The 22,540-nt window shown below is 36.5% G+C and overlaps 1 protein-coding gene, 1 non-coding gene and 1 pseudogene across 2 annotated transcripts; 1 reads left to right on the forward strand and 2 right to left on the reverse strand.

Moving 5' to 3' along the window:
- Positions 1 to 4,611: 4,611 nt before the first annotated feature.
- LOC145633011 (two-component response regulator 24 pseudogene) lies at positions 4,612 to 9,807 on the reverse strand (annotated as a pseudogene).
- Positions 9,187 to 9,292, reverse strand: LOC145633283 (small nucleolar RNA R71). Its single transcript, XR_014112618.1, has one exon. It is a non-coding gene; the product is annotated as a small nucleolar RNA R71 (small nucleolar RNA).
- Positions 9,808 to 14,590: 4,783 nt separating the features above from the next.
- Positions 14,591 to 15,175, forward strand: LOC145633012 (uncharacterized). The gene has a single exon (XM_081685324.1). The coding sequence runs from the start codon at positions 14,591 to 14,593 to the stop codon at positions 15,173 to 15,175; it is 585 nt and encodes a 194-aa protein (XP_081541450.1).
- Positions 15,176 to 22,540: the final 7,365 nt, after the last annotated feature.

Consider the following 22,540-nt stretch of genomic DNA (forward strand, 5'->3'; position numbering starts at 1 on the left):
CCCAAGAATTTCAAGATTTAATATAAAACTACTCGGTTATTTTATGCGTGTCATCGGGTATTTCGGGTCAGGCTTTTTTGAACACCCCTACTGAAAACCATCGACCATCCCTTCCCCTGCCCTCCCTATCGTCTTATTGCTGCTCCCTTGAAAACCATCACCAGAATTGCGAAGCTGAGAACTTGGAAATTTGATAACATAGAAATTGTGAACCTGAGAACTTGATTGGAAATCGCAAACCTGCTGCTCCCTCGTGGCTTGTGTCGGAATATTAGGCGGCAAAGAGATTGGGAAATTTGGAATCTTTGGTAGGGGAAGGTATGGACGACGATTTTAAAGGGAGGAGGATGATTTTCTAGGGTTTAAGAGGGTCGGGGAAGGTTTTTTGAGGAGGGGAGGGAGAGGTGCAACGGGTTCCGACGAGGAGTGGGGGAGGTGTGGCGAGTTTCGGCAAGGTGTCTAGGCGGTGGGGGTAACCGAGTAAGGTAGTGGCTGGTGTGGGTATGGTGGATTGGTGTTGTGATGGCTTAGGAAATGGAATAGAAAAGTCTGGGGGTGGGAATAAATGTAGAATGATTTTGGGTAAAGGGAATGAAAAAATGATAAACAAACAACAACAAAGGGAATGAGGCATGTTCATTCCCTTTCCATTTGATTATTAACCCTAACCAAACGGCCCCTAGGTAGTTTTGAGAAATATGAAGTATTGAGTTGAAGACTCAATTTGTCAACAGTTGACAATCAACATATCTTTTTGTTTTATATACTAATAAATGATGGGACTCATCAATGCATGGTGTAATTTAAGTACAAATTAAAAGAAAATAACTTGGTTTTATGGTGCATTAGATGCTTAAATATGCCTAACAAAGTATAAAAGTCCAAACACTTAAAGAATGAATCTTAAGGTTATGAGATGATGTATGATAAAAAATATAAGAAACAAGGAACAAAAGAATGGAATTCAAGATTCCAATTCTACCTACGAGTTCATGTTATTATTGTAGCTAACTTGGCATATTATCTACACCGACATTATATATTGCTTGAGCGTCTCACTTTAGTAGAAAACTCAAAGCTATAGAAGTGAAGCTAAGTTATTAACATATGAGCTAGAAATGAAGCAATGCAAGTTATGATACATGAGCTATAAGGTCATCTAGTTTGGATCATATTAAATTCCTTTTAAAGCTAAGGCTAGAACAAATAACGGTTATTGTTTTCCATAGTTGTTGGTTTTATTTGGATGACATGGTCGTTTGAGCTATGAGTAAAAGATGCTTGATTATAAACAAACAGCTCCCACAAAATACTAAGCTAGGTAGCATCTAATGAGTCAAAGATGCTTGATTATTATTGAGACAGCCTGTTAATTTGATTAATTACAATATTAGTTATTGATTGTTGTGTTTTGTCCAGGAGTATTAATTATTAGTGAACCTATATCCTCATACTTTTGTTATTGATATTTATGACCCATAGTTTATTTATTGTCGTAGTCTAATTCTCACAAAAATATTCATTCTTGATAATTTAGATCATAATATTTCTTTTATATGACCCAATATTGGGTAAGTAGTGATGATGTGGCATAATGAAAGCTAGAGTGGGTGACATGGCGTGGTTTACGTGGCACAGAGACGTTATTAGTAACGCCTTTTAATAGATTAGTATAGATATAGATTGGACTATACTTTGCTATCTATCTTAGTAAGTAGTTTTAGGAATTACTTTTGATTAGGTGATACGACTTTAGCACGCATGTGAGTGATACCAAAAAAAAAAAAAGGAGTATTTGAGATTATATGTACCCTCTTCATACGATAATATAATGTTTATTTCATTTTGTTTGGTTGTAGACCAGGATTAAAATTTGACTATTAATACTATGTATCTTAAATTATGTTTTCAACAAATATAATACAGAAAAAAGTTGATATTATTAATCTTCACTTTGAGGCATATTATCTCACATGACTATATTTTAATTTATTTCATATACTTTGTCCGTTACTCCATCTTAAACAACTATTATCATTTTAGAAAACTTCACACATTTTGAAACATTACCATGTTTGCACATGATTTTTTTTTTAATCCCTTATTATATGTGCCCGTATTTATTCCTAGAGCTTGCCTTTTAATAGATTGATAAATATTAGTTTAATGGAAAATTGGTTTATTTTTAATTAATTACATTACTTTACTAAATGAAAGTAATAAAAATTTGAACGTATTCATATTCTTGCATATTCGCAAGACATCAGATCTAGAAATTTAAACAATCAACTCAGAAAGATAATGATACATTGGTACATTAGAAATATAAATTGATAATAAATTGATTTAAGGAAATTAGAAATAAAGAGAAAGAAATTTTCAACTTGAGGAGGATGGTGGGGTACGTAGCTGTGAGGAGGAGAGACTGAGAAAGAAGCCGCCACTAGCTGCCATTGTCAACTTGGGAGTGAGATTTTTTTATTCTAGATCTGAGAGGAGAGAGAGAGAGAGATTGAAAGAGGTGGTGGGGGTTATGGGATTGATATTACGGCTATTTTACCAAATGCCACTGAGTAGTTACAAAATTCACAGAATACCATCAAAGTTTTCAAAATTCACCAAATGTCACTGACAAACAATACAATGACACCTCGTGCCACTAATAGCATATGGACGTTAGTTTTTCGTTAATGCAGTTCTTATTTTACCAAATGCCATTACTTTGGAAAATTATTTCACCAAATGTCATTACTTTTTGAAATTAATACACAATAATTATTTATTTTAATGAATAAAAATAATACTTTTTTAAAAAAAAATTTCATGACGAATATTATTCGGGTAAGGTTTTGGGGTTCATTTTGACCCTTTATGGATACAAATTAAACTCGAAATTGGCTAAAAAAACGTAAATAGCCCGTTTTGCATTTTTTTCTGAAAAAAAATATTACGATATTGACATACAAAACGGGGCATATATGTGTTTTTTAGTCAATTCCGAGCTTAATTTGTTACCATAAAGGATCAAAATGACCCCCAAAACCTTACCCGATCAACTTTGATGGTTAAAAATAACGACACACTAATCGAAATAATTTTTAACACAAAAAACGGAGCATTTACGTTGTTTTTTTGTCAATTCTGAGCTTTATTTGTATCCATCAAGGGTCAAAATGACCCCCAAAACCTTACCCGATCAATTTTGATGGTTAAAAAATAACGACACGCTAATCAAAATATTTTTCAACACACAAAACGGAGCATTTATGTTTTTTTTTTGTCAATTCTGAGCTTAATTTGTGTCCATAAAAGGTCAAAATGACCCCCAAAACTACACCCGAGTAATTTTTGCCACGAATATGAAGTAAAAAAAATTAATTTTATTAATTAAAATGAACCAATCATATTATGACACGTGTCAAGACTTAATCTTATTGACTAACAGAGTTAACGGTCGTTAGTCAATGATGGCATTTGGTGAATTTTTTAAAAGCTCAATGGCATTTGGTGAATTTTGAAAACCTTGATGGCATTTGGTGATTTTTTTAAGTACTCAGTGGCATTTGGTGAATTTTTTAAGTACTCAGTGGCATTTGGTGAATTTTTTAAGTACTCGGTGGCATTTGGTGAAATAGTCGTTGATATTACGGTTTCTAGTTTAGGCCTTTACTTTTACTCTTTGAGAGTTTTGAAACCTTTTTTTTTCATTTGGGGATTGAAAATCTAAAATATGCGGAAAATTAAGTAATGTTGGATATTGGATATCCAAAATCCAAATTTTGGATATTCGATATATGATTTGATTTTCGTTTTTTTATCTGATCACTTGATATCGATTTCGAATCAAATATCTATAATTTTCGGATCGTATGCTAATCAGAACATCAGGTTTTTGAATTTTCAGATAGTTTTCCTTATCCCTACCACTATATTATGGTTTGGAAAAGGAAAGTACAGGACTGTGAAAAATGTGTAACTATCCTAATGAACAATAAATAAGGCCTTGTTTGGTTGCACGTCAATAATGGTGGTTTGTAAAACATGAGAATTAATTTACCCCACCGTACCTTAGTCAATCAAACTTACCAAATTTATTTTTTTGATGAAATGACGTTATTTCCATAAAAAATTTAGGAAAGTAGTTCAAGTTATAATAATTGATGGAATTACATGAAATAAAGCAAACAAAACAATAAAAATTAAGTTATAGGAAATACAATTTCCCTTTATTTCCACCAAACATAATTTCATGCATTGTAACTTCGTATAAGTATTCAATTCCCATATGCAACCAGACGAGGCATAAGAAAATTAAGACTATTCATTCCCCTTACCCTTTATTGAAGACCCCACATAGTGATATTCATCTAGGAAAACATATCATTACGTGCAATTTAATAATAATGTGTACTCTTTAATATATTTAATTATATATCTTTTTTTAGAAATAATTAATTATATGTCTTTTAATCATAAATGTATTGTTAAAAACTAAAAAAAAAAACAACATGAAACAACATAAACAAACCAGGATTACATCGTTTAATTTAGGTCTCAAATAGTAAACATAGTTTAATTACTAAACATAATTAATTATTTTTGTTTTGAGTATCAATTTTCGAGGCGCTTGAGTGCGTTATCAATCATTACAAAATCCAGTGGCTTCGGAAAGCATTCATCTAAACCGGCTTCAATGAATGATTGAATGTCAGACTTTGCTTCAGAAGTTGTCATGCCAAATATTAAACACTTAACACCCATAGCTCGCAGCTCTTTAGTTGCCTTTGCATAAAAGAATAAAATTAAAAATCATTATACATAAATTATCATGCACTATTGTTATTGGAATATATTAGTATTATTTATAAGGTAAGAATGCAAGGATGGTAAATTTCCTTATTTATTATCATGCATTATTGTTATTGGAATGCTACAAACATTAAATATATTAGTATTGTATATGTTAAGAATGCAAGGGTGATAAATTTTCTTATTTCATTCAATATCATACATTACTGTTATTGGAACGCTAGCTATAAAAATTAAATTCTTTTTTATTAATTTGAATAATGGAGAATGAACAAGATCGTGAATATAATGATATATATAGTAATTAAACTAAATATACCCAAATTTTATGTAATATTAGCTAGGGGAACATAATTCATATTGTATATATAATTTGAATGGTTCCAATTTATATAATCTTATACATATGCACTATCACCCAATTAGATTTTATTATATATTTTCTAATTAAGTCAAAATGTAATAATTATCATAATTGATTTATTTATTGCCCTTTTGAAACTTTTTTTTTTATTAATAACCATAAATAATTAACAGTGAGATGTTAACACCAATATTTATAAAACTAATAAAATCATCAAGATAATGCACAAATAATTACCTGAATCTCATCCATTACTGGCAATTTCATTTCCATGATAACAACATCAAAAGAATTTCCTTCATTGAAAATATTAACGACCTCTTTGCCATTTTCCACAAACTTAGTTTCAAATCCTTTCTTATTAAGAAAAGCTTGTTCAATCTTTCGAACAAGAACGTTATCGTCTACAATTAAAGCAGTGAACTTCTTCACATCACTCATGCTACTATCTCCAACCATTTTAGACATGTCTAAAAAGCACACATAATAACAACAAAAAATGATAGAAGAATTAGCTCATATAAAAAGTAATACAATAGTTTTATAGAAATGAAAAATTTTAATAATTCAATTCTAAGTTAAACACATGCATTATTGGATTAGAGATAAACTCTCTCTAATCTAATTTCATGGAAAAAAAAATTGTATAAAAGCATAATATAAGGAGAAGGATGATTTTTGAAGAAAAATATTTAAAACTACCTTTTTTCGATAAATTGAAGAATACATGGTTCTTCTCTTACATTTATATTTAAAAAAAAATCATGCACAAAATCAAAATGATCTTGAGAAACAATACCCGATTTGATACGATTTATTTGATATGATATGTATGATTTTGATTTATATTACAGACCCAAAATCATAGTTGTTATTTGCTTCGCATCATCATGATTTATTAATATACTTCATAGCCAAAGTTGGTTAACTTTATGATTAATAATCTAAAGGATTTTTTTTACTTTTACCGGCAAAAAAATCATAAAATTGTTTTTTACTACCAAAAATTTTAAAACTTTTATTTTACCACAAAATTAAAATTAAAAATTATTTTTTACACCTTCCGTCAAAAATCTATCGGAATTTTTTTAATTCTTTGATGCCAAACCCATTATTTTTAGGGGTTTTGGGGGGGTATTTTGTCCTTTTGAATCAAATTTGAGGTCAGAATTGATAAAAAATGATCAGAAATGCTTCCTGTTGCGTGTTTAAAAATATATCAATATGCGTGAAACTTGCAAAACGAGGCATTTCCGATCATGTTTTGTCAATTCTGACCTCAAATTTGAAAGTAGGACCAAAATGCTCCCTAAACCTATGAACAACATGTTTTGCACACGAAAATCGAAGAATTTTTTTAAATCGTTAAATTTAACGGTTTTCTTGACGGTAGGTGGTAAAAAATAATTTTTAGAAATTTTTTTGGTAGTAAAATTAAACTTTTAAAATTTTTGTATTAAAAAACAATTTTGTGATTTTTTTGGTGATAGTAGTCAAAAAATTTAGATAAAATCCTAATCTAAATTTTTTTCATACGGATTTACATGGATACTCTACCTAATTACATTATTAATTTGGCTTAATGATAAGTTTTTATTCAATATGATTTTAGGGTGATTTTGTACCTTGTTTAATTGATAAATTGGTGTTTTGGTTCGCTTTTACTCTATTTTCGTGCAATTTTTGTGTATCCTTTGCTTCACGGGTTGTTAGTGTTTTTGTTGAGTTTTTAGGTCTAAAGACGACCATTTGAAGTATATGGATTATAAACCGAGGTTAAAAGCCATGACAAAAGAGCAAACTGAAGAAAAAGTGAAGAAAAGGGCCTAAGAGAGCCTACACGGACGTGCCATACCTTACACGTCCGTGCAGGAGTGCTTCATAACAATCAGGAACTTCAATTTGCAGCTTTCATAGTCTGCACGTCTGTGCAGAATTAGGCACGTCTGTGCAAGATACTCAGCACGTCTGTGCCAAATCCTGCACGTTCGTGTAGCCTGCCTAGCCCAAATCAGTTTCAAAACCCGATTCTAATGATCAAGGCTTGCACGTCCGTGCCATATGTGGCACGTTCGTGAAGGATTCCCAAGCCAAATCAGTAGCTTCTGATTATAGTCCTCCGGCTCTGCATGACCGTGCATAAGGTGGCACGTCCGTGCAGCTTAGTCTGCACGTTTGTGCCAAGCCTAGTACGTTCGTGCAGACCTGCAGGCGTGCCCGAATCTTGTTTTCTCCGTTTTCTTTATTTGGGGTCTTATAAATACTCCCCTTTTAGCCCATTTGTACGGGCATCCAAGTTTTTAGAGATTTCTCTTAGTTTGTAATCTTAGAAACACAAATATTCTCAAATCATTAGTTAGATTTTAATTATTAGCTTGGAAATTTCAATCTCAATCATTGTAGAAGACAAGTTCCACCATTGTTATTCAAAGTTGAAGCTTTTAGTAACATTTCTTACTCTTCTCTTCCATTTTAATTGCTTTGATTGTTAATTATTTGCTTAATTCTTGTATGCTTAGATTGTTAATTAGCTTAATCTTTAGTTTGAATCTTGTTCATGAGTAGCTTGAAAACCATAATTGCTTTAAACTCCATGGATTGTGAGTAGTCTAATTTTCTAGGGTTTGGGTAAAACCCTTAATGTAGTCACTAATTACTTGTTTCATGTGTTAATTTGGTAATTTTTGGGTGTTAATTAGTTGAGCTTAAGTGGTTTAATTTCTTAGTTCTTGTATATGGGCATTGCTAGAACTATTATCCAAGCTTTCTCAACGAAGGATCGAGAGATGAACTTGAGTTAGCTCTCTTATGCTTAATTGACTTGAAATGCCATGAGAATAGGAATTTCCAGTCAATGGAATGTTTTTGTCATCATTATTGTGCTTTAATACTTGTTTTATGCTTTGTAACCACGAGAGTAGGTTGTATTCATGATTCAAGTAATCCCTCTAGCTTGAGAGAGTAATTGGGTGCTTTAGATAACTTCCCCTATATTACCCCCTTAATTTACCATTGTTTGTTGCATTCTATTTGTGATGAAGTTGAGTGGTATATCCCGAGCCCTATAATCCTCTAAATATTGTTAATCACCCCTTAGTTGTAGTTGATTTGAATTGGTTCATGTTACATAAAACCAACCCAATATTGACTTCATTTAGCTTATTTAAACGGTAGTATCTCGGTGGTTGATTCAAAGCCTCTCTTTGGTTCGACCCTTAATTACCGTTTCTATTAGCTAGTGAGACCAAGATAGGACTTTTATCTTTGGTAGGCTCAACGACGGCCTATCAAATTTTGGCGCCGTTGCCAGGGATGCAAAGTAACATTGAATGTATTATTGTTGAATGAGTCTAAGTGTGTATATTTGTATCATAATTTTTCTTATTTATTTTTTCTTAATTGCGTTTTTAACTTGTGATAGTCATTGCTAACGTTTTCTTAGTTTTGTTTGACTTTGCATGACATGAAATAATAAGCAATCATCGCTTATTCCCATGGATTTAGAGTTGAACAAGACCCTAAGGAACGTAAGGAGACCCTTGCAAGTTACTCCGGAATTCTCCATTGTCTATTCAGATTCTGAATCGGAATAGGTTATCAGGAACAACGAAGAAGACAACATGGGTGATAATGATCTTCCTCCTCCTCAGCCGTTGCTTCGAGATTATGACCACCCCAAACGCATTCCAACTACAAAGTGACATACATCTCCCCACTACAAATGCAAATAATTTTGAGCTTTCACATCAACTTATCCATATGATCCAAAGTGATTAATTTGGTGGTAAATCTCATTAGTGTCCTTTGCTCATTTGGACAACTTTCTCGAGTTGTGCACGACCATCAAGCAAAACAACATTACGGAAGAGTGCATCCGTATGCACATGTTTCAATTATCCCTCCGTGACAAAGAAAAGAATTGGTTGAGAATGGTAGAAGAGGGATCATTGAGCACTTGGGATGAAGTCACTAGAGCTTTCCTTGGAAAGTATTGTCCCCCCAAAAAGACCACCGAACTAAGAAGAAAAATCACCAATTTCACCAGGAGATTGATGAAACGTTAAGTGAAGCTTGGGAGCATTTCAAGGTTTACACTAGGAAATGCCCACACCATGGTTTCACATCATGGATCATCGTTCAAAGCTTCTATGATGGTCTTACTCCTACTTCAAGGGCCAACCTTGATTCCGGGGCCGTTGGTAGCCTTAAAAAGCTATCGGTGGATGATGCATACAAGATGATTGAAGAAGTGGAAAAGCACTACGCATATGGAGATGATAGAAGGCAACCTCAAGCAAAGAAGGGAGGAATCCACAATCTTAGTGCAATAGACCTTATTGCATCAAAGTTTGATATGCTAGCTCACAAGCTAGATCAAGCCACCCTTACATCTCGAAGCTCTTCTTCACAAGTCATGTCTTGTGAGACTTGTGGAGGAAATGGTCACTTGTCCTCCTATTGCAACTCAACTAACCAAGAACAAGCGGCGGCCATTGGGCAAAGAAATGATCAATACTCCCAGCCCTACAATCAAAGTTGGAAACCCCAACAAAACACGGGGTTGAAGCAACAAAACCAAGGCCTCCCTCAAAACCAATACAACCAACCCCATCCACAAAAACAACAAGCTCCATACTGTAACCCTAATCAAAAGGACCAAAACCAACAAAGACAACAATATAACCAACCCACTCCTCCTCCTCCACCTCCTCAAAAGACTAGCTTTGAATCCGTGCTTGAAACTTTCATAACACAACAAGCAAGAAGCAATGCGGATATGACGGCAAAAATCCAACAACTCCAAGCGCACAACAAGATAATTGAAAATCAATTGGCTCAATTGCGTAACAAGTTGGAAGTTCATCCTCCAATCCTAGCGGTCACTTACCAAGCTCAATGGTTGTGAACCCAAAGGAGCAAGATAAGGCCATTACTTTGAGATCGAGGAGAGTTTATGAAGGACCGGTTATGAGTGAAGGGGATCCACAAAAGAGAGATGAGGGAGTTGTGGTGAGAGGTGAGGATGATTTTGAAAATGAAATAGTTGATGTTGAGAAAAAAGAGCAACAAAAAAGAGATGAGGGAGCCATAAAGAAAAATGAGGGAGATGAGGAAAGAATTGAAAATCCCCCCATGAAAGTATACAAGCCTCCCATTCCATTTCCTCATAGGATTGTAGAGAAGAAGTTGAATGAGAAGTTTTTGAAATTTCTTGAAGTCATGAGAGGACTTCGATTGAATATCCCCTTTCTTCATGCTATGTCACAAATGCCTACCTATGCAAAAATTTTGAAGGATCTTCTATCCAAAAAGAGTAGGCTTGAGGAGAGTGCAACCATCTCCCTTCCTAATGCGGTGAGTGCACTAATTCAAAACAAGCTAAGCTTCCTCAAAAGCTTGGTAACCCCAATAGCTATGCAATACCGGTGAATATTGGAGATTTGGAAGCTATGGATGCTTTGTGTGATCTTGGGACAAGTGTGAGATTGATGCCCTATTCTATTGAGAAGAGTTTGAAAGTTGGAGACTTGAACTCAACAAGAATGTCCTTACTATTGGTCGACCGCACGGTTAGGCTACCTTTGAGAATTCTTGAAGATGTATCAGTTCGAGTTGGGAGAGTATTTGTGCCTTGTGATTTCATGGTGATGGAAATGGATGAAGACACAAGGGTAACCCTCATTTTGGGGAGACCATTTTGAACACTGCAGGTGTAGTAATTGATATGAATGAAGGAAGATTGACATTGAATGTGGGGGATGAGAAAATTTCATTTTCATTCTCACAAATGTTGAAAAAGCCATTGTTTGATGAAATTCATAGAATCGATGCATTGGAAAGGGACTTAGAGGAGTTCAAAGAAAGTTTGTTTGAAGGAGATCCTTTACAAGCTATCCTAACAGGAGGCTTAGTTGAGGAAGGTAAAGAAACAAGGGGGTATGATCTTTTGCTCAACCAACCTTTAGTCCAGAATTAAATGAAACTGAAAGTGCTTAATGTGGAAGTAAATTAAGAGGGGAGGACTACGCCTTCTCATAAGGTTGAACTTAAACCCCTTCCCCCTCTACTTAAATATGATTTTCTTGATGATAGTGAGAGTTATTTCGTTATTGTCAATGCCAAGCATGATGATATCTTTCTTGAGAAACTCCAGCTAGTTGTTCTAAGGGAGTATAGAGATGTTATTGGGTACAAAATTATGACATTAAGGGGATAAGTCCCACCATTTGCATGCATAAAATTTTACTTGATGATGATCATGCTTTTTTGATTGAGAACCAAAGAAGGATCAATCCAAACATGAAGGAAGTAGTGAAAAAAGAAGTTTTAAAACTTCTTGAAGCGGGCATAATCTACCCTATCTCCGATAGTAAGTGGGTTAGCCCAGTTCAAGTTGTGCCTAAAAAAGGAGGCATGACCATCTGATGAGTGACATTTATTTCTTATTTTAGCATCTTTAGACTTTAGTTTATTTATCTCCTATTCCGGACTAGCTTAATTGTCGATAACATTTGGTGGTGTTTATTCGTTCCCCGTGGTTCGACCCCTATGCTTGCCTTATACTCGTATTAGGTTTGTATAGGTTGTATAAATTGTATTTTATCTAGGGATAGACAATTGACGATGCGTTTATTCCCTTGTCCCCATCATCAAGAATGATAAGGGTGAGACCATTTCTACAAGGTCGGTCACCGAGTGGAGGATGTGCATTGATTAAAGAAAATTGAATAAATCCACCCAGAAAGACCACTTCCCACTCCCCATCGTTGATCAAATATTGGAAATAGCATCACATAGTCATTATTGCTTCTTGGGTGGATATTCGAGATTCTTCCAAATCCCAATCCAACCCGAGCACCAAGAAAATACTATATTCACATGTCATTTTGGTACCTTTGCTTATCGAAGGATTCCATCTAGACTATGTAATGCACCTTCCACATTTCAAAGGTGTATGATGTCTATCTTTTCCGACATGCTTGAATCATCAATTGAAGTATTCATGGATGACTTTTCTGTTTTTGGTTCATCTTTTGACATTTGTCTTTTGAATTTAATTAAAGTGTTAAAATGATGTCAAGAGGCGAACTTAGTTTTGAATTGGGAAAAATGTCATTTCATGGTAGAGGAGGGCATTATTCTTGGTCACGTGATTTCTAGTAGGGCCAATGAAATAGATCGTGCCAAAATTGAGGTATTTGAGCGCCTCCCACCCCCTACAAATGTGAAGGGGATAAGGAGCTTTCTTGGACATGCGGGTTTTTACCGCCGGTTCATAAAGGATTTTTCAAAATTCGCAAAGCCGCTCACTCAATTGTTGGTAAATGATGCCCCTTTTGTGTTTAATAATGATTGTTTAAAGAGAGATGAATGATTAAGAGAAAATTAAAAGAATGCTAATGAATGAAAACTGATTGTAGGTGAATGTAGATGTAAATGATGAATGAAAACGGAGTTTTTAATACGATATTTATAGAGAAAATCAGCCGAAAAAGATAAATTAACAAAACAGAGTCTGACGCTCAGGAAACAGAGCTGGCGCCAACCCTGGCTAGCTGGCGCCAGGCACCAGCACTAGCGCCAGGCGCCAAGGCCTGGGGTTGGACGCCTAGCTCGATTTCAGCGCGTTTTTGAAAATTCGATAAGTTTACCGTACTGGAGGATAAAATAATATAATTTCTTCGAAAATGATATTTGATTTTAATTAAAACTCTGAAAAGTCAACAAAAGTCAATTTATCAATGCTAATTGAATTAGGAATGAAAAGAACCTTCTAGAAGACTAAAACCATTCCTAATTGCATTAGGAATGATAAATCATATTAGGCCCTCCCCTAGATCATTGGGCCGCATATAAGGCTCGAACTAGGCCCAGTTTGGTAAATTGGCCATAACTTCCTCAATGTTCATCAGAATTGGGCTTATAATATATTGTTGGAAAGGTCTTTGCAAGCCCCATCCAACTAAACCACTACTGGACCCATATCATGGACCAACCAAACTGGATTGACTGTTTTCTTAAAATAAAGTTTTCAAAAACAAAGAGAAGAGAAAAAAAATAAAAACTTTCCGCACCACTAGACCTTTCCACACTTTCGCTTCATTCGATTATGATTCGACGTGAAAGGTACTCATCACTGGGTTTGGTTTTGGGGAGACATAAATGGGTGTCTACAGTTTGCTAGCATTTGATAGGTTGAAGGAGACATTGATTTTGGCCCCTATTATTTAACCCCCCAATTAGAAGCTTTCTTTTGAGCTCATGTGTGATGCTTCGGATTTTACCGTTGGATCCGTTCTTGGACAAAAGAAGGATAAGAAGCTCCATGCTATCTACTACACTAGCAAGACATTGGATGAAGCACAAAGGAATTACACAACCACGGAAAAGGAGTTTCTAGCCATTGTTCATTCAATTGAGAAGTTTAGGTCTTACTTGTTTGGGTCTAAAGTCATAGTCTTCACCAACCGTTCGGCCTTGAAGTACCTCTTGTCCAAGGAGGAACCAAAGCCAAGATTGATATGGTGGGTCTTGCTCTTACAAGACTATGACATTGAGATTAGAGACAAGAAAGGTGCCGAAAATGTTGTGGCCGACCATCTTTCACGGTTGCCTATCTTTGTAGGTGATCTTCATAACTTGACAATCAATGATTTATTTCCGGATAATCAACTATTTGCTATTCTTCAAGCATCGGCACCATGGTTTTTGGACATTGAAAACTATCTATCTTGCTCTATTCTTCCTCCCGACCTCTCCTATCAACAAAAAAGGAAGTTTCTACATGATGTTCATCAATACTTTTGGGATGACCCCTTGCTCTTCAAACAAGGTGTTGATGGCCTTTTTAGAAGGTGTGTCCCGGATGTTGAAATTGAAGATGTTATCACAATGTGCCACTCCTCACCTTATGGAGGGCATATGAGTGCTAACAAGACTTTGGCGAAAATTTTTCAATGTGGTTTTTATTGGCCCACAATGTTCAAAGATGTGTGGGGTGTGGTGAAAGCTTATGACCAGTGTTAAAGAACCGGTAATATTTCAAGAAGAAGTGATATGCCTTTGAACAACATTCTTGAGCTAGAGATTTTCGATGTATGGGGCATAGATTTTATGGGGCCTTTCCCAACCTCTTTTAGGAACAAGTTCATTCTTGTGGTCGTGGATTATGTGTCAAAGTGGGTAGAAGCGATTGCATCTCCTACTAATGATGCTAAGGTGGTGATCAAGCTCTTTAAAAGAGTAATTTTCCCAAGGTTCGAGGTAACACGTGCTGTCATTAGTGATGGAGGTTCACATTTTGCAAAGCGGTCCTTCCAAGCTCTCCTTGAGAAATATGGTGTGAGGCACAAGTTGTCATTGGCTTACCACCCATAAACAAGTGGTCAAGTCAAAATTTCAAACAGGGAAGTAAAAATGATTTTCAAGAAGACGATGGATAGGTCTAGAAAAGATTGGTTAACCAAATTTGATGATGCTTTATGGGCCTACCACACCGCATTCAAAACTTCAATTGGCACCACACCGTACAAGATTGTTTATGGGAAGTCATTCCATTTGCCAGTAGAACTTGAGCATCGTGCTCATTGGGCTATCAAAACATTTAATTTTCACCTTCTAAGTGCCAGTGAAAAGAGTTTTCTTGACCTCCATGCCTTGGAAGAATTAAGGTTGGATGCATATGAGAGTGCACGGATCTACAAAGAAAAGACCAAGGCTTGGCATGACAAGCATATTAGCAAAAGGGAGTTTAAAGAAGGTGACAAGGTCCTACTATTCAATTCCCGGTTGAATTTGTTTCCGGGTAAGCTTAAGTCAAGATGGAGAGGACCTTTTATCGTTAAGAAGGTGTTTCCATATGGTGCAATTGAAATCTCAAATGACAATGGTGAACCGTTCAAGGTGAATGGCCAAAGACTTAAGGCATACTTTGACGGTTTTGTGCATGAAGAAGCCAAGGTTGTTCACCTTGATGAGTTTAATGTTCCTTACTCTCAATGATCACGCAATGTCGTCAAGCTAGTGACGTTAAAAGAGCACTTCCGGGAGGCAACCCGAGTTTCTCAACCTCTCTCTCACAAACTATTATTTTCTTTCCATCTTTCTTATTATTACTAACTCTTCTCTTAATATCTTTTGTAGGTATTGATGAAGAGAAAGTAAGAAAATCATCCTTGGAAGTGAAGTAGTAGCTATAATAATAATGTTGATAATAATAATTTTATTATTATTATGCCTTAAAAAAAAGTCCGTACAGCATTAGGTCTGCACGGACGTGCAGAACATAGCACGTCCGTGAAGAGGAAGGCAGCACAAATCAGGAAGTCAGGATTGGATTTTTGAAGTTTGGCACGGAAGTGCTAAACTAAGCACGTCCATGCCGTTAATGTTGCACGTCCGTGCATAATCATGCACATCCGTGCTACCCCAATCAGGAGCAACCAGGAAGTTGTGAATACAAAATTCATATTCGGCAAGGACGTGCCAAATTCAACACGTCCGTGCAGACATGCACGTCCGTGCCGAGTAACCCAAGAAACCCGAGTATTCAGCTCAGCTTTAAACAAAAAAAAAGAAAAAAAATTCATTCTTTTCTTTCTCACCCACAACCCTCCTCCTCTTTCTCTCTCTAAACTCCTTTCCTCCTCCTTCTTACTCACTCAATTTTCCCTCATACACTCAAATCTGCACCCAATTTCAACAAATTTTTACAAAATATTCACTCCTTTTCACTCTAAATCACAAAGTACTACTCCTTTTCAACATTTAAACCCAAAAATCACCCAAATTATCACACCCTAACTTGAAAACAATTGATTTGGGGGTTTTTCTTGTGGGTTGAAATTGAAGCAATTGGTTGAAGGAGTAAGCTCAAGCAAGTACATGGAAGCTTAGGGAGGTTCATTTGCGGGTTTCACACTCACGATACGCTCGGTATAATCATTCCTCTCCCTTACACTTGCTAGCTTAAGTTTGTGGTTGTTTGTGCATGAAATTACTTGAAATTTTTTTCTAATTGCTCATGAGTGAATGATAGTTGATAATTGTCAAGTTTTTGTGAATTAGAAGGTGTTTGGTGAATGTTGTGAGAATTGAAATTTTGTAAGTAAGTTTGGTGTTGTGGGGTTGATTTTTGTGAATGAAGAACATGCTTGCTTAAGTGAATTGTTGTGTTGATTTGTTTGATAATATTGCATGAAAATAGTGTTGAAATTGTTGTGAATTGCATTATTGAGATAGTCTTGGTTGTTTGGTGATTTGCTTGCTTTGTTTTAGGTGGTGGACTTAGAGCTTGACTTGATTGTGTTGTGCTTGTTGGTGTTTTGTGAGGCTTGATTTGTTGGCTTAGAGGACTTAGTACCCTTTGTGTTGTTGTAGTGATTTCCTTGCTTTGTCTTATTTGATTGCTTGCATAAAGACCAACCATGTCTCGACGAAATTGACCTAAAAACACCGATAATAGGTACCGCAACCCATCACCTCCTCCTTTCATTGATCCACCACAAGTGGATACAATGGGCATTGTTTTTAATGACCCGGACTTCTTGGCCAACTATGTTAAGAATAATAGGAGGCGAGTCAAGCCAACCAAATTCTACAATGACGATGTGGCCGACACCTTAGGGGTGGGGAGATGTAAGAATGCTTTTCGAGGGCTCCAACCTAGGACCTTGGCTAGATTTGCACGCCCCAACCTACTAGAGGTTAACTCTTGAGTTCCTCTCCACCCTCTACGTGCACAGAGACACAATTCAAGACCCTCGTCACATAACCTTCTACCTCATGAATGTCAACCATAAAATGACTATTGGGAGGGTAAGCAAAGCCTTTAGATGGCTTACTACGGTAACCTAGACTTGGAAAATGGGTCATTCGGGTCGGGTATGGGTCGGGTCATTTCAGGTCGGGTCGGGTTATTTCGGGTTTCGGATTGATTTCGGGTCGACTAATAATCGAGTTAGGTCGAGTATCGGGTCAACACTTCAGGTCGAGCTCGGGTCGGGTCAATACGGGCTGGGTCAATTTTCGGGTCCAATTTATGGGTCAACTTCGAGTCGGGTCATATTCGAGTGATGCATTGGGTTAAATTCAACTCTGTATATATATATATATATATATATATATATATATATATATATATATATTTATTTTTTTTTTACGAAAAACTCACTATATTTATTAAGGCTACTTTTTTCATGGAATATAGTAGTTGTTTGACTTTTATTGACCTTTTTTTTTAGTGTTAGATTAAGAATCAATTCCAGGATCTCCTGAAAGTAAGAGGTGCTCTAACTAATTGAGTTATACCTCACTCTCTTATTGATCTTAGTTTTAATACTCTTATTATCATTGTCACTGTTGTAATAATTTCTTTGTATTATTCTTATACTCCCTCTGTTCCAAATTACTCGCAACAATTTGACAATTTGCACTATTCACACATCTCACTTTGACCATTTTTTTAGCCATTATATGAAAGTCAATGTAGTCATGTAAGATGTTGTTGGGTCTATTAACACATCTCACTTTGGGTTTTGAGTCTATTTGGGTCAATTAATTCAAGTTAAAGGTCGGGTCAACTTCGGGTCTCGGGTTAGTTCAGGTTAAATTCGGGTCAGGTCTTTTCGGGTCTCGGGTCAACTTCGGGTCGAGTCATCTCGGGTCGGGTCATTTCGGGTTGGGTCATTTCAGGTTTCGAGTCTAGGTCGGGTCAATTCCACTTCGGGTCAAGTATGGGTCGGGTCGGGTTGATTTGAGTTCTGGGTCATTTTCGGGTCACTGGTTTCGGGTCGATTTTGGGTCTTTCGGGTCAGGTCATCGGGTCTGGGTTAGGATTGCCAGGTCTACGAGAACTATAGGAGCCAAGGACAAGTACCCCCGTAACTATGATTCGGGGGACTTTTGAAGACGACTTACGGGCCTATTTGATTACAACCCTAGGTTTGATAAGGCCACAGCCCTTATTCACCCCGCTTTCAGACTTTCACAGCGCACCATCGCAAACACGACGTTTGCTAGAGGTGACAGCTCAGGGGTAGCGTCAACTAGGGAGCTTTACTTCCTTTGGCACTTGAGCGATGAAAACTCGGCCTTAGATGTTGGGGCTTGGTTTGTGGACCTCCTTGAGGATGTTGCCACGGGTTCCGGCAACATCACCATAGGTGGCATGATCACCATAATTGCTGCTTTTCTTGATCTTGATTTTGCAGATGAAGAGGTTTGTCCTGGGCCGACCTAGTTGGACATGATGTCCTTGGGAACAATGAAATGGATCAAGGATGTACAAGGACCCTACCCCTTTGTTTGGTTAGTAAGTAGGCTTCCATACACCTACCTCCTTAACCCTTGAGAGGACCGTCATTTATGAAGAGAGTAATTGGGTCTTTGCCAAGAACTTTCCTTGGGCTCCCTACGCGGAGGGAGAGGAAAGAGAAGAGCAAGAGCAAGAACAACAACAAGAGCACCTGGAACAATAATTCTAACAACAACAATTATATAAACAACAACACCATGGATACCAACAAGGGTACCAAGTTCAAAGTGTGGGTAAGGACAACCCACACCTTTCATTCAAGCAACAAATGTAGCTCATGAATGCAGGCTTCAACCGCATGTCCACCGATTTTGAGACTATGAGAAAGTCTCACAAAGACATGAGGTCCTCCTATGACAATATGAGGACAAGCTTCGAAGGTCTTCGATCAAAATTGGGTGAATTTCGAAACATGTACCGACATTGGTACCCCGAGGGCTCAAGCTCCCAAGGCGGCCCGAGCCAATGAGTTAGTATTCCTTTTTACCTCCTCTTTTTCTTATATTGTTTTAACATTGGAGACAATGTCCATGATAGCTTGGGGGGAGTCATTGGCTCATGTGTTGGTTCATATGTGTTTTTGTGTTGATGGTGTTGATTTTGCATGTTGTTTGTTCGTTTCCCCTAACATCCAAATCCCTTAAATCTAAAATTGCTCCCTTTGAAATCCAACACCCTAAATCCAAATCTGTTAATTTGTGAATACTTCTCCTCTCTCTTTATTTAGATGTATAGTTATGCTTAGCTTAGTTTAGCTTAACTTTGCAATTATTCTTGCTTTATAGTAACAAAAAAAAAAAAGTCCAAGGATGAGACTCAAACGACGATGCTTATATGTTTTGCTTGCTTGACTCTTGAGTGATGAGTAAAAGTTCTTTTAGAAAGGTGTGTGCAAGAGTTAGGGTCATTTAGAGGTCTTTTAATCTTGATTGCATTAGAGTATATGAAATAAAAACCAATGAATGCTCAATTGCACGTCTAGCATAGGATATTGTCAAATTTGCCAAAAGTAGGATATGTTTGAATCAATTTGCAGTCCCTTGTGCACTTGATGTGCCCTCTTTCCTTCCCGAAATGAAACTCTATTAGGGAATTGGTTCTATTTGTATCGTGTGTAATAAATGGCATAATAAGCCACATGTTTCGAATAAAAGAAAGAGCCGCTCACAATTAAAAGAGGCAAGGGCATGTATGTTGAAAAAAAAAAAAAAAGGGAGATAAAAAAAAACTCCTCCAAAATTCTCAAAATTTTCACTTTTTCTAATCTTGAGGTCAATTTGTGGATGTCTGCCACGCATTGTCTATTTTGATGTTTCTTGTGTATTTCCCGAGTTAGAGTGTAGTTAAAGGGGCTTGGGAGTGCTTTTTGGGAGGTGGACTTGCATTTTGAGATTTTATAAAAAAAAAAATAAAAAAAGGGCTTGTTGCAACTTTTGGAATATCTAGACGTGCCCTAATGAACTAGTAAAAGGCCTAAAGAAGTATCCTATTGCAACCTTTCTTAGTTCTCCTCTCTACCCCCAACTCTTGTGCACATTTGTATGATTGGTAATTCTTGAAAGTCGTTCACTTGTCTTGCTTGTGATTTATATCCCGATGAGTTAACTTAGGCAATAAAAACATTGGTTTTGATGTGTTTTGAATACTTTGGTAGTAATGATGTGGTTTGATAGTTTTGTTGTGGTTTTTGTGAGTTGTGGGTTAAGATCAATGGAAACCCTCACGAGATAAAAACTTGTCCTCTTAGGCGACTTAGGGGTTTAAATTGCTTTTCACTTGTGCTAAAAGTGATTATGGTTATTACCATGCGGATTTATGTTTTTGTGTTTCCTCTTTATTACCTCTCCTTGGTTTGATCATTAGCAAGTAATCTTCCTTCTTGATTTGACATGTTTGCTTTTCTCGAGGACTAGAAAAAGCTTAGCTTGGGGGGATTTGATAACTTGTTATTCAATATGATTTTAGGGTGATTTTGGACCTTGTTTACTTGATAAATTGGTGTTTTGGTTCGCTTTTACTCTATTTTCGTACAATTTTTGTGTATCCTTTGCTTCATGGGTTGTTAGTGTTTATGTTAAGTTTTTTGGTCCAAAGACGACCATTTCAATCATATGGATGATAAACCAAGGTTAGAAGCCATGACAAAAGAGCAAAACCGAAGAAAAAGGGAAGTAAAGGGCCTAAGAGAGCCTGCACGGACGTGTCATACCTTGCACGTTTGTGCAAGAGCGCTTCATGAAAATCAGGAACTCCAATTTGCAGCTTTCAGAGTCTGCACATCCGTGCAGAATTAGGCACGTCCATGCAAGATACTCAGCACGTTCGTGCAGCCTGCCCAACCCTAATCACTTTCAAAACTGATTCTAATGATCAAGGCCTGCACGTCCGTGCCATATGCTGCACGTGCGTGTAGGATTCCCAAGCCAAAGCAGTAGCTTCTGATTGTAGTCCTCCAGCTCTGCACGGCCGTGCATAAGGTAGCACGTCCGTGCAGCTTAGTCTGCACGTCCGTGCCATATGCTGCACGTCCGTGAAGGATTCCCAAGCCAAAGCAGTAGCTTGTGATTGTAGTCCTCCGGCTCTGCACGGCCGTGCATAAGGTAGCACGTCCGTGCAGCTTAGTCTGCACGTCCGTGCCAAGCTTGGCACGTTCGTGCAGACCTGCAGGCGTGCCCGACTCTTGTTTTCTCCGTATTCTTTATTTGGGGGTCTTATAAATACTCTCTTTAGCCCATTTATACGGGCATCCAAGTTTTTATAGCTTTCTCTTAGTTTGTAATCTTTGAAACACAAATATTCTCAAATCATTAGTTAGATTTTAATTATTAGTTTAGAAATTTCAATCTCAATCATTGTAGAAGACAAGTTCCACCATTGTTATTCAAACATTGTTATTCAAAGTTGAAGCTTCTAGTAACATTTCTTACTCTTCTCTTCCATTTTAATTGCTTTGATTGTTAATTATTTACTTAATTCTTGTATGCTTAGATTGTTAATTAGCTTAATCTTTAGTTTGAATCTTGTTCATGAGTAGCTTGAAAAACTTAATTGCTTTAATCTCCATGGATTGTGAGTAGTCGAAGTTTTAGGGTTTGGGTAAAACCCTCAATGTAGTCACTAATTACTTGTTGCATGTGTTAATTTGGTATTTGTTGGATATTAATTAGTTGAGCATAAGTGATTTAATTGCTTAGTTTTGTATATGGCCATTGCTAGAAATATTATCCAAGCTTTCTCAACGAAGGATCGAGAGATGAACTTGAGTTAGCTCCCTTATGATTAATTGACTTGAAATGCCATTAGAATAGGAATTTCTAGTCAAGGGAATGTTTTTGTCATCGTGATTATGCTTTAATACTTGTTTTATGCTTTGTAACCACGAGAGTAGGTTGTATTCATTATTCAAGTAATCCCTCTAGCTTGAGAGAGTAGTTGGGTGCTTTAGATAACTTCCCCTATATTACCCCCTTAATTTACCATTGTTTGCTACATGCTATTTGTGATTTGTGATGAAGTTGAGCGGTATATCCTGAGCCCTATAATCCTCTAAATATTGTTAATCACCCTTTAGTCTTAGTTGATTTGAATTAATTCATGTTACATAAAATCAACCCAATATTGACTTCATTTAGCTTATTTAAATGGTAGTATCTCGGTGGTTGATTCAACGCCTCTCTTGGGCTCGACCCTTTCTTATCCTTTCAATTAGCTAGTGAGACCAAGATAGGACTTTTATCTTTGGTAGGCTCGACGACGGCCTATCACTTAACATTATGTACTCAATCAAAAGAGATTCACAAAATCACTTATCATTTCACGAGATTTTGAAAAAAAAAAAATACATTGTAAGAAAATAAGATTTACAAACCAGTCTCATATACTATATGTTGTTTTAATGAATACTACAAGAAGGGGGGGTTGAATTGTAGTATGAGAATTTAGCCAAACTTTTTGCGGAATTAAAATTAAGTCAGCTAAAGGAACTGAGAGATTAACTAAAGGAACTAACGAATGCAAGAGAGATTTTACGTGGAAAACTCCTTGGCCCTAAC

This window comes from Chenopodium album, chromosome 5, assembly GCF_948465745.1.
Source record: "Chenopodium album chromosome 5, dcCheAlbu1.1, whole genome shotgun sequence".
Classification (NCBI taxonomy): domain Eukaryota; kingdom Viridiplantae; phylum Streptophyta; class Magnoliopsida; order Caryophyllales; family Amaranthaceae; genus Chenopodium; species Chenopodium album.